Consider the following 12,813-nt stretch of genomic DNA (forward strand, 5'->3'; position numbering starts at 1 on the left):
AAATTAGGAGTGCATTGGCGCAACAAACACACCTTTACAATGCACTGCAATAGCACCCTTTGTATTCTCGCATATCGAGAGGAATTTCTTCAATATCAAATCACTTGGCGTACTACCATCAATGAAGAACAGATCCTTATGTTCGAAACCGGCATTCTCGAAACTCGATGCGTGGTACACCTTCGCATTCAAACGTATCACAGTGGTTACATTATTCTCGTGAAAGTATTCAAAATATCGCTCAGGCGAATGACATGGATAACCATTCGGCAGTGTTTTCGACTTCTGATGTGGTCCGCAGAATGCAATAAACTTCTGTGGCACAATCCAATTGAAATCGCCATTCTCAACACGCTCGAAATATTCATATTCTTCGGCATCGAAATCGTCGAAGCTGAAGAAACCAGCTTTCATTGCCTTGTAAATAGCATTTAGGCAATCAATTAGCGAAATCTTATAGCCGCTTGGTCCAAAAGACGCATCACAAAAGCGTGTATAGGCGGGTATATCGCCAGCGACTAGCGGCCGATAGGCATCCATTGGCAATTTGTTTAGGTAGATGATCTGAAAGTAAAAGGCGAAGATGTCAAAAGAATGCAAAAAAAAAAGAAAATAATTTCTTTGGCACTTACCGAGTACGAACCAATCAGGTAAGCGGCATTCAGTCGCTTCGCGGCATTTAGTGTCGTGTAATGTATGATTTTCTTGTTGGCGTGACATTTCGCTGTTAATTTGGAATTTAATTTTTGGCAGTACCGATATAGCATGCAAATATTTAACGGCCCAAAATCATTATAGAAATTTTCATAGACATATTCTTCATCTATGCTGAAGTAGTGTGTGTTGGGTGTGCTCTTTGGTTTGATGTTCTTCTTGAATGTGACAAAATACAAGCGGTCTGTAAATGAAAAAAAAAAACAATTATAAAATATATCCATGTGTTTGTTTGTAGTAATTTCGCAAACAAAGATTTTCATCGCCAGAAGAAGCTGTTTTCAAAAATTATGTTTTTGAGGTTCCGACTGCACTAATGTACATACACTGCCGGAAAAAAGTATTGGCAGAGCAAATTTTGCACAATTTATGCACCAATTTCCAATCTAATATTTTTCCCCAAATTTTTTTTATAAAATTATGTTTCATTCTACAACAAAAAACATAAAAATATAGTTACTTAACTTTGTGCAAAACTCGCGAAAATTCAGCAAATTTTCATGCAAATTTTCCACTTTTTGATCAGATTTTTTGAATTTCTGCAGTATGCAGATTTTCAATAAAGTAGAAGTCGTAAGTAGCTACGAATTACCGTTAATTTTTGCATATTTATTTAACGCAGACTCTTCCATACACAAATTTTTTTTTTGAAAATACTTTATATGGAAAAAATGCAAAACACCTTCAACAAAAAAAAATAATTCTCAAAAATCAATGCGATTTTTGACTAACTCCGAACTTGCACTTTTTATACTAGAATTTAATGGGCTACAAAACTGCATACTCAAGAAAATTCTAAAATGTCTGATTGAAAAGTTGAAAATTGGCATGAAAATTTGCTGAATTTTCGCGAGTTCTGCACAAAGTTTACAAATTATATTTTTATGTTTTTTGCTGTAGAATGAAACATATTTTTATAAAAAATTGGCGGAAAATTATTAGAATAAAAATTGTTGCATATATAGTAAAAAAAAAGCAGCTGTGCCAATACTTTTTGCCGGAGTGTATGTAAATGAGTAAAATAGGTTGTAGAATATTTTGATAACCAATAAAACGATTTTACCGACAAACTTTGTTTTTTTTCTTATTTTAAAAATTTTTAGTGACCCTCGTAATCATAAGATTTACTATAGTCAATCAAAACTCAGTTAACGCTCGAGAAGCATTTAATGATTTCATTCTTTGAAAGCCAATCAGGCAGGTTATGCAAAGCCACTTTGAATTCAAATTGTATAGGGTTGAAATTAACTCGGAAGCATATGTATAGCGAACGGAGTCACTGAAGTAATTACGAACAAGCTGAACGTAGATGGCTTACCCATAATTTGGTAAGGCGTGGACAATAGCCGATAGCTACTTCAGGTGAGAACCTTGAACCTGCATCCAAAAGCTGGTTTTATTCGTTTTCCTCCCCTCTAGGCAATGCGAGCACAGGTGGAGCCCAGAAGATGCACTCCTCGACATTTCAATAGCGCACCCTTTTAATCCCCAGTTTTCCTTTTGTTTATTTAATATTCATTGATTTTTTATAAAAATATAGTTTGTTATATAGCAAAGCAATATAAGTCTCAATTTAAAACTTTACACTGCGGCCAATTTTTTTTGTACTGTGCGACCAAATTAAGTCAAGAAAAAGGGTTGCATTCCCATAAACACCAAATAAAAGTGGCGTTTAAGGCGATTTTAACAAAAATTGTTTGTATGGTAAACTCCGAGTTTAAGAGCAGAGTTTAGCGTTAAACTCCAAAATGGCCCATAAACTCGAGTATATGGCTCAACGTGAACATAGTATAAGGTGGATTTTTATAAAGGAATCTCATTTTTGTAAAAACTACAGATAGGTCATATTGAATATAAGCCCTCGATATACAAATTTTGTCGAGCTTACTATGTATGGAAGAAAATTTTTTATATTAATAAAAATTTTCAAAAATCAACGGTATTTTGTAGCCACTTGAAACTTTTACTTTATTGTACTAAAACTGAATGGGCAAAAGAACTGCTAATCCGAAATTTTCTAAAAAAAAAATATTACGTCACTCACTGTTCTCATTAGGATTACGCTCCCCTTTTGTTGTGGATTAATTTTTGTAATTTGCATAAAATTTAAAAATCGGATTTACGAGTAAATATGGAGTTTTCACCTTTCTCTGTAAATTACATCATCAACAAGGGTGTTTTCTGCGATTTCAAACATTTTCGATAATATACTCAATTAGACTTAGTGAAATAATTTACCAGGGAAATAACTGTGGTGTGATTTCTCAGTGGATGTTTAATTATCTCTTGTTGTCAGTTTCTCAGTATACTTAATTGATGATTAACTCATAGTTAATTCGCCAACATTGGGCAGTTAACTATTGATTTACTAACTATTTGTTAACTTAAAGTTATGTATCAACTGAGAAATCGGCGGTGAATCTTTCGTCATAAATGGGCTACAAACATAGAAAACCGAAATTACTCTATGTTTCTAATTCTAATTAAGTATAACGTTTTCGTCATCAAAGCAATTACATTTGATTTTACTGAACTTTCGCTGAACACTAGCTGCCTTTAGCTATCAAATCCATATCAATTGAAAGGTTAACAAAAGTTCAATCATTGCCGCAAAATCTGTGAACATAAATGTTGCGCATGCGCCCCCGCACACACGAGCTAAGCGAATACATAGATAGGTACATAAATACGCACGTGAGTATGCACTATAGATATTCAATTAAATATTTATGTATGTATGCTGAAGCATAATAAATGCCTTAAACCGATTGTATTTTTGCCGGCGCATTGGGTAGTCAAGTTGGCATTGCATGTCATGTTCATGTTCGTTAGTTGGAATACATATGCCATGTATGTTTTAAACATGTACAAATGACCTTGAATAAAACCATAATAGCCAAAAAATCAAAAGAACAATTGTAAAAATGCGATAAAAACAAATAAACGAAAAATAAGTTAAAAAGTTTTAGGTGACGCTGCACAGTGGTTAATAAGTGGTACTTAATGTTTATAATTTACTGGAGCCTTCATTTCTCAACCAATTTGATTATTATTTTTTAATGAAAGCTTAAATTTGCAAGAGACTAGTTGAGCCAGATTTTTGATTTTTTATTTGTTTGTATTAAATTTTTTAGTGCAAAGTGCAGAAAAAGTGTAAATTTTGAAGAGGATCGATTATACTGTTCTAGGTAATAAGTGTTACGTAGTAAAAACTAGTTTAAAACAACTGTAGGGTTTCTCCAAAACGAAAAAAAATTTAACATGAAAAATTTTAATGTTTTAAAAAAAATGTTCACCAAAATAAAAAAAAATCACGTAACAACACTTTGAGTTTGCGAAAAAAAAATATTAAAAATCAACGCGAACTCTTAGCGACTTGAAACTTCCACTTTATTATACTAAAATTTAATAGTCTATAAACTGCATATATATATATTTTTCTAAAAACTCTTTTTTTTTGGTGAAAATTTTGTTTCAAACATTAAAAATTTTTCTTGTGAAATCTTTTTTCGTTTTATGTAACATTTATTAACTGGAACAGGAGAATCGATCTTCTTCAAAACTGACACTTTTTCTGCACTTTGCACTAAAAAATTTAATATAAACAAAACAAAAATCACAAATCGGGCTCAACCGGTCTATTGCAAATTGTATAAGCTTTCATGAAAAAAAAGATTAATCAAATTGGTTGAGAAATTAATGCTTCTGTGAATTATGAACATTAAATTCCATGTATTAACCACTGTGCGCTGCTGCTTAATGGAGCATAGAACGTGAACGCCCACGCAAACACCAAGTAGAGCTGCAATTTATTCGACTGCAATGAAAAGTTGAGAGCATCTGTATGTATATATATATATGTATGTATAACTGTGTAAGTGTTTACAAGCATACATAGTATACATAACGGGTGATTTTTTTGAGGTTAGGATTTTCATGCATTAGTATTTGACAGATCACGTGGGATTTCAGACATGGTGTCAAAGAGAAAGATGCTCAGTATGCTTTGACATTTCATCATGAATAGACTTACTAACGAGCAACGCTTGCAAATCATTGAATTTTATTACCAAAATCAGTGTTCGGTTCGCTTTACGTCCGATTTATGGTCTACATAATCGACCAAGTGAGCAAACAATTAATGCGATTGTGACCAAGTTTCGCACTCAGTTTACTTTATTGGACATTAAACCAACCACACGAATGCGTACAGTGCGTACAGAAGAGAATATTGCGTCTGTTTCTGAGAGTGTTGCTGAAGACCGTGAAATGTCGATTCGTCGCCGTTCGCAGCAATTGGGTTTGCGAAACACATTTCGAACCGAACACTGATTTTGGTAATAAAATTCAATGATTTGCAAGCGTTGCTCGTTAGTAAGTCTATTCATGATGAAATGTCAAAGCATACTGAGCATCTTTCTCTTTGACACCATGTCTGAAATCCCACGTGATCTGTCAAATACTAATGCATGAAAATCCTAACCTCAAAAAAATCACCCGTTATATTCCATGCAAATGCACGTGTATATGTACAGACAAACATTAGGGTGGTCCTTAAAAATATCAACATTCAAATTTTGTATGGGATAACCCTTCATTTAGTTCTACGTACAAAATAAAGACATCCACGAATATTTCAAAAAAATTTAACAAAATTTTTGCTTGAAATCTGAAAATTTTTTAGATTATTTAAATTTATTCTGATAAAAATTTCTAAACACACTGAGTTATAGCTGGTCAAATCAAAAGTTTTGTCGAATTTTTGCGATAAAAATATAATAATTTTGCAAACCCTGGTGGCGACCCAAAAAAATTTGTTTAAATTTTTTAAATTTTCGCGATGTTTTTATTTTGTAGGTATGTATGTAGATATTTTAAGGACCACCCTAACATGCATAGATATATGATCTTTGTCTATGGCAAATTTATTGCTTACTAACTTTGACAAGAAGTTCAATGTTGTTTGCCGCAATTGGCGTAGCATGCAACATGCACACGACAGCCAAGAACCAAAAAAAAAACAAAAAAAAAATATAAATCTTTTATGTACATAAATAGTTAAGTGCAAAAGACCTGCTATACTCTGCGCACGAACCGCTTGTCGATTGTGTGTATCGAAGTATCAAAATCAAAATCCAAAAATAGAAAACCGCAACAAAACTCAAATTGAATAGTTTGCTAATTTAATAGACGGAGACAGAAGTCGGAAATTAACTAACAGGGAGTAAACACCAGGCTATGTAGGAGGCTACAAGGCTACCATGCTAAAAAAAACTTTGCTACACTTTTATGCCACTCATTTGATTTGATTTGATTTGTGGTAAATTGAAAACAACAATTTGACCCGTTAAGGCGTAAATACATAGATACTTTGACAAAGTTATGGCGTTTTCGTTGCTACAAAAAGTTGTGCTTTCTCACTGCAAACTTACGTTTTTTTTTTTACGGAGCAATAAAAATATAGGGATGCAATGGGGAATGGGACATCTGGGACAGCTACAGTTGCTAGACTGCACTCAATTCCTACTCTACAGCAGCCCATGTGCGAGATGCGGTAGCCAATCGGCGTGCGTAGAATTGGGTTAGAGCAGAAAGGGAGGGAGCTTCGGTGAAACCACTCTGACATACTCAGATTAAGGGTCCACTAAAGCTTGCAACATCTGTTCATCATGATGTACGGCGGCTACAAGCGTGTGTCGGTCTTGAAGCAAGCAGCTCGCTATATAAACATACCCATAAAATTTTGTGCTCAGGGCTTGCGATCTGACATCTCGGATCATCACCTTGTTGTAGTCAAGATACGCACACAGCCAACAGATTCGCCACTCAGCTCTCACTCTAGCAGTTAGAGAAGCTGGCTCGTGCAACCGCGTTGCAACTCTTTCTCGAAATACTACTCCTGACTGAGTTAGTGGATTTCATCGAGCTAACAGAAACAATTAATTCAACGCAAGCTGTCCGAGAGCGTTGTAGAGTTGAAAAGGGAAGCAAGGAAGTAAGATGGAGGCCGGAATACGTGCGTGTGAATAGATTGAGTTGCTGGCCAACAATAAAAAAAAACGAAAATTTTTCCACAAGGTTCGGCGACTTACGATAGGTTTTAGGCTGTCTAAAGTGCCCGTAAATTATGGGGGAAACACTTCTCCACACTGCTGCCGTATGCGTTCTACAAAGGCATATATATGTCATGTCATGCCGTACAAATAGATGAAAATTCGTTTAGGATTGGAAAATGCTCGACACGATACTCGCTGAAGGTAGTAGAGGAATGTCTCATCTGCGTTGGCTAGATTAGTTGAAAAGAGACTTGGAACTTGGCTTCACTTGGTGTTTCTAAATGCGAACCAGCTAGCAAAAATCGTTTCAAGTAGTTATAGGGTCAATCAAGAACTAGACAAAGGGAATCGTAGTCGGTGTAAGTTGCTGAAACAAATAATGGTATCTCGAGTCCTACACTGATGAGTTTTAAACTCGAAAATAGTGACAGCTGCGGTCTCGGATTCGTAAAGGGGATGGATGAATGACATGGTACCTGGGTATACAACAAAGCAGTTACATTTTTGTATATTATGTAAATTATATCTGTGGTCATAAGCAATAACCTCCTATGTCGAAAAACCTGAATTCGAGAAAAAACCTTTTAAATACTTATGGCCTAATTCATAAAAAATAAAGTAGGTTTAAAGAGCTTTATAAATTGACGTTTTCATACATTTTTCAATTTATTAACTTTTCATAAAGCTACTTTATTTCTTTACGAATAAGGTTAAGAGGTCAGGTAAGTTGCAAAAATTTTAGCATGTGGTGATCGGCAGGGTTTATTTCTTACTTTTTGCTTTTTTACTTTTGTTTGCTTGTACTTAACAATTACCGTCTTGAGGTTGTAATCTCCCTTTTTCAATAGGACTAAACTGCAGCTAAGGCTTGGTGGAAATGAACTATTAGATTGTAATGTTAACCTTTTGGAGAAACTAAAATATATTCGTATATAACTTTTTAAATATCCTAGCTGGTGAGATGGGGATTTCACATACACATGGAATAGTAGTTGCAGAATACGATAGCCTATATATGTAATTCAATTCTTTCTTAAGTCGACTCAGGTGGTTATTGCTATAACCACAGATATGTATGAAATTATGTATCTCTTAAACAAACAATGTACAACATAGAAATATATTGTCACCTGCAGTAAAGCATTACAGGAACTCCTTATGCCTAGTTAACATAGAGCTGAGGGTCCCCCACAATCATTCTTGCACACAAGCTGTAGGTACGAAGAAAATTCATGGCTGAGTCTGTGTGAAAGGTTAGGGATATAAATTACAATAGTCAGATGCCATACGTTGGCATAAATCTAATAATTATTCAGTAAAAAGGAGCTTGTTTGGAGATGCTATGGTTACGCAATGTAAGCTGTTCTGGGAGAGAAGCGCAACAACAACTTTACGCAAGAAGAAAAAAAAATTAATATGTCGAACAGTAAAAAAACTGATATTATGTTCTTTAAAAATAAATGCAACGAAATTTTGTTAAAAAATGTTCAGTGTCAGAACGAGCACTATTTATTCATGTACATACATACGTAACCCCGCAAACATATTCCGAGCGTTCAGAATATATGTATGAGTCCGAAATGAGTCATAGGTGGGTAAGAAATATGAGTTTTAACAACGAAATCTATGTGACTCTTTAATGAATCTTTTCAAAAAATCTGAAATGATTCATATATGAGGCCAAAAATTGTTAAAAAAAGAGTCCAAAATGAGCCGTATAAGAAGCAAATAAGAGACCAATACGACTCATATTGAGGCTCAATTATGTATGAATTTGAGCTTATCTAAATCGACCTTCAGAGGAAGGGACTCTTAAATGAGCTCATTAAGTTCTTGGCCGAGTTTCTCCTCCAATTTGTGGTGTGCGTCCAAAAATGTTTGAGAAGCTGTTTTTCCTGTCGATGTTGCTTGGGCCACGAATCGAGCTCAGACCCTATGGAGTGGTAGTACGCACTTGTAATCACTTAGACACAGTGGCCGTAACCTACCATTCGCCCCGCCTTACCTGTTTTACAATATGAAGAAAATTTTATTAGTACATACATATGTATATGTATATGTATATGTATGAGAATATGTACTTTTACATATGTAGAAATCCTCAGGAGGCACTACTAAGTAAAATGGAAAAAATGGCAAATTGTGAAATGGCAAAGGTGCATTTTGTAGCTGAAGTGCTACAGATGGCAACTAAAGGTTTTGTAAATGTTACTACGTATTTATGCATATTTTTTAGCATACACATGCATAGCAACATATGTATGTACATACGTACATTTTAGACATTTTTTATGTGCACACTACTGCGCAAATACTACTTACGTGAGTCATGGGCAAAGATATGATTCGTATTTTTGTTTTGCGAAATTTTTTGTTCCAGCTTTAGATGTAAAAACTTTTAGTGCATTTCTTAGTAATAAAAAGCTGAGAATGTAAATAAAAGCTAAGTAAGCGTCCCTTGTTTCGCGTGGACTCCGCTACAATGGCGGAAAGTGACGCTCCGTTATATCCCAAGGATTACGGGAAAACCAACAGACTAACCAAAGTCATATCGACCCATTAGTCTTCCCCCCTTTCTACTAACTAAAAACCTTGGAGACAATCGGATACCGGAAAATCAGGACTAGTTTCCTTATTAGGAACATTTTACAGAGAATCAATTATGCATATCTTCCAGGAATATCCACTGTCAATGCTCTTCAGAGTCCTATGAGGAAAATTGAGAAGACCTTGGAGAACAAGAAGGTGGCGGTATGATGCTTAACGGAACACTCTCTAATAGACAATTACACCCGGCTGTCTGCTGGATAGCCAACGTCTTTAAATCACAACTATTATCTAGAGTGGATAGGCCAGGAAAGAGTCAGATCTGTGAAAGGTGGAGATATCAACCCTCTGCTATGCTCTGCCTTCTAAATGAAAAGTGCTAAGCTAAGCGATATGGCTACGAGGTGGATATTGTCATCCTAATCGGAGGTAGGATCGAAGACGCTATCTCCAACCTACAACAGAATGCGTTGAAAATAGTCGCCAAATGGTGCAGGAAAAATGGGTTAACGTAAGTAAACCCTAAGAATACTAACATTTTCGTTTTCTTCAGGAAAAGGGAACGAGGCTCCGCATAAGCTTTGTGGACCTGTGCGTCCGAGATTTAACTTCACACACAATTTCAAGATATTTTTCCGCAAGAGAACTACAGGGAGAACGAATGACCTAAACGCCGGAAGGACAGCAACATTTGGTATACTGACGACTTCAATACTGACCGAGTCGCGAGTCTACGGCATACATACAACCCAGAAGGCTGCTTTTCACCGGCATGTGGCAAGGTAACTCTGTCTAAAGTCGAGGTGCATGCCATTGAACTATGTCTGAGACAGTACATAGAAAGTGGGGCAACCACATACAGGAATCTTTATTGATTTCTCATGGAGCTTGGTTAGGCGAAACTGTTATGTCTGGATAAAAAAAGGAAGAGCCAACATTACTGGACTAAATAGTACGAAAGCTAAGATACAAGCTAATCCCTTCCTTCCGGGTATATCAGCAAAGCGAAACGCAGCACTCCTTCACCTTAGTAGACACAAATTAAGAATTGTTATAGGTTTTCTTACAGGCCACAGGATACAGCAGCTTGCAAAAAAATGGCGTGTGGACTCATTTGCTTTTTAATTTTCTTTTAATGACTGGGCACATGAAACATTTCAGCCTTATCATGAAAACATGACTGAAATTTCAAAGCTACTTACTTTTAAAATAAACGAGGTTCTCTCCAAGCGTTTAATATTCGCCTGACTGTCAGTGAACCTATTATTGCTAGAAAGAAGCAAGCAGAATGAAATACCCTAAGAGTTCAGAAAGAACACCGACTTCGAACCACCTCCAATTGATCGATTTTTTATTTCCTGACCTTTTCCGATTTCTACTCCTTGCTATCGGTCGGAAGGCAATAATTTGCGCTTTTCTCGCGCAAAGCTTCAATCTGAAAACTAGCCAAAAATTCAACCTACAATCTGTCTCTTCGTTTCAATAATAAGCTGTTAACTTAAATTGGATGACACAGGAAAAATTTAAATATTAAAACAGACTTTGATATTGTTCAGGTTAATGAAAATGTGTAAGTTCGTAATGGCTATCCATCGAAGAAGGTACACAAAAAAAAATCAATACCACTAACAAGATTTCTTTTTATGCTTTCAACAACAAAACAGCAAAGAAATGAAGCAAAATACAACAAAATAGCACATGAAAATAAATAGTAAAAAAAAGCTTATAAAAAACAAGTGTGGCGCAGTTAGCCACAACAAAAGGGTAGACAAGACAAAGTCAATAATATAAAGTGACGCTTTTGTATGTAAGACGACACAACTTGCGAAACACCAGCAACAACAATGAATGGTATGGCATTGTATGAAAAGCCGATGGGAAATACTCACAAGTCATTATGGGTGGCTGACTGGAAGCGCGATTTTTTGCTTGATGGCTGGCGCATGGTAGGTGGTGTAGCTTGCAGGAGGTGGTGTGAAAGAAGAAGGTCACTTGCTGTACAAAACTAAAAGGGTTGACGACTTGAAGCGGCGGCGCGTAGACGTGTTGCTTGGCACGCTTAGAGGCTTACTTTATGATTTTTAGAATAGGCGATGCGGTAGATAAAAATAGAAATTTATATTGAAATGGGAATAAGTAGGGATAGGTAAAGGGGCGACAGTGAAAGGAGAATGAATATCGATGCTGAGCTTAGAATTTTAGTGAGGAAGAGTGAGGCAGGGAGTGTAGATATGAGCACAAACGTGCCAATTAGTAGAATGAAAGAATGAAGAGATTGTGTAAAAAATAATTAAAAAAATAAAAATAAAAAATTTTATTATCACACGTACAAGCATTGAAGAGATATGCCACACATTGCATGATCGACCTAAATAGCGCCACTATGTAGACAAGAGAGTCAATAAAGGGTTAAAATTAAATACCACAGAAGAAGAATGTCGGAAAACAGCAAACAAGCAAACAGACACAAGTCCGCTACACAGCCGATTAGCATTGTAGGCAAATGACAACTGAGTGACATACACTCTCATGCACTTGAATAGGGACAATGCTTTTTCGCTGTTTTTTTCTGGGTTAGTTTTCTTTTACTTAATTTTCATTATTAATCGACTTCCAAAAAAGGAGGAGGTTATCAGTGCGTCGGAATATTTTTTGTTTTTTTTTAATGTATGTATATTACCGCATAACTTTGGACCACGTCAACCGATTTCGATAGTTCTTTTCGCATCGGAAAGGTAGTGTCTCAGAGTGTCCCATACTAATATGGTTAAGATACGATCATGGGATCAAGAAATATATATATATATATTTTTTTAAGTCTGTTTTTTAAAAAATAAATAAAAATTAATAAATTTCCATCAAAATTTGAAAACTTTTTACAAGCTTTTATTAACTATCAATTTTTAACCAACTTCCCGGTGAGCTAGATACCTCAAACTTTATACTTAGCCTAGAACCCGATGACAATGCAATGTTAACGATGAATTAACCCGCATTTATTGACCGATATACATAGTTCATATTTAGAATATATATTACCTATATGAAAAGGAATAGATACCCAAAAAAGTTTACTCGATAGGTGGCGCAGGAGTCGAGATATTTCAAAAACTCCTATTTATGGTCCGATTAGTGTCATATTTAGAACGTATTTACTTAAATGGACAAAAAATTTTATCGTTAGGTGCCCTCGCATTACCGATTTTTTTTTTATAAACCACTAATAAAAGCTTGTCTTTAAAAAAATGGTTTTTAATTACTTGTTTCTGAGAATTCTTTTGCATATCGAGGGCTTATATTCAATACCCTCTAACTACAATTTTGATGAAAATGAGTTTTTGATGGTAACGTGAGCTCTTATTTATCCTTCAACCATGACAATAATGCCAAACTTAAAATTTTGCTTTTATGGTATTATATTCTCATTTTGAAAAATCCACTATCTGCAATAACATTTTGTTACAAAAGCAAAATCCTCTATCTACACAATTTTGCT

At 35.3% G+C, this 12,813-nt stretch overlaps 1 protein-coding gene across 2 annotated transcripts in view; it reads right to left on the minus strand.

Annotated features, from left to right (window-relative positions):
• Positions 1-12,813, minus strand: part of Cdc14 (cell division cycle protein 14) — a 35,576-nt gene that overhangs the window by 13,021 nt on the left and 9,742 nt on the right. For both annotated transcript variants that reach the window (XM_017613851.1, XM_017613850.1), the window contains exons 2-3: positions 633-898; positions 33-564 (exon numbers count right to left, since the gene is read on the minus strand). In XM_017613851.1, coding sequence (XP_017469340.1) covers positions 33-564; positions 633-898 — 798 coding nt within the window. The remainder of the gene's footprint in view (positions 1-32; positions 565-632; positions 899-12,813) is intronic.

The sequence above is a fragment of the Rhagoletis zephyria genome, unplaced genomic scaffold (genome assembly GCF_001687245.7).
Source record: "Rhagoletis zephyria isolate East Lansing unplaced genomic scaffold, Rhagoletis_zephyria_1.1 Rzeph_scaffold_00725, whole genome shotgun sequence".
NCBI classification, from domain to species: Eukaryota; Metazoa; Arthropoda; class Insecta; order Diptera; family Tephritidae; genus Rhagoletis; species Rhagoletis zephyria.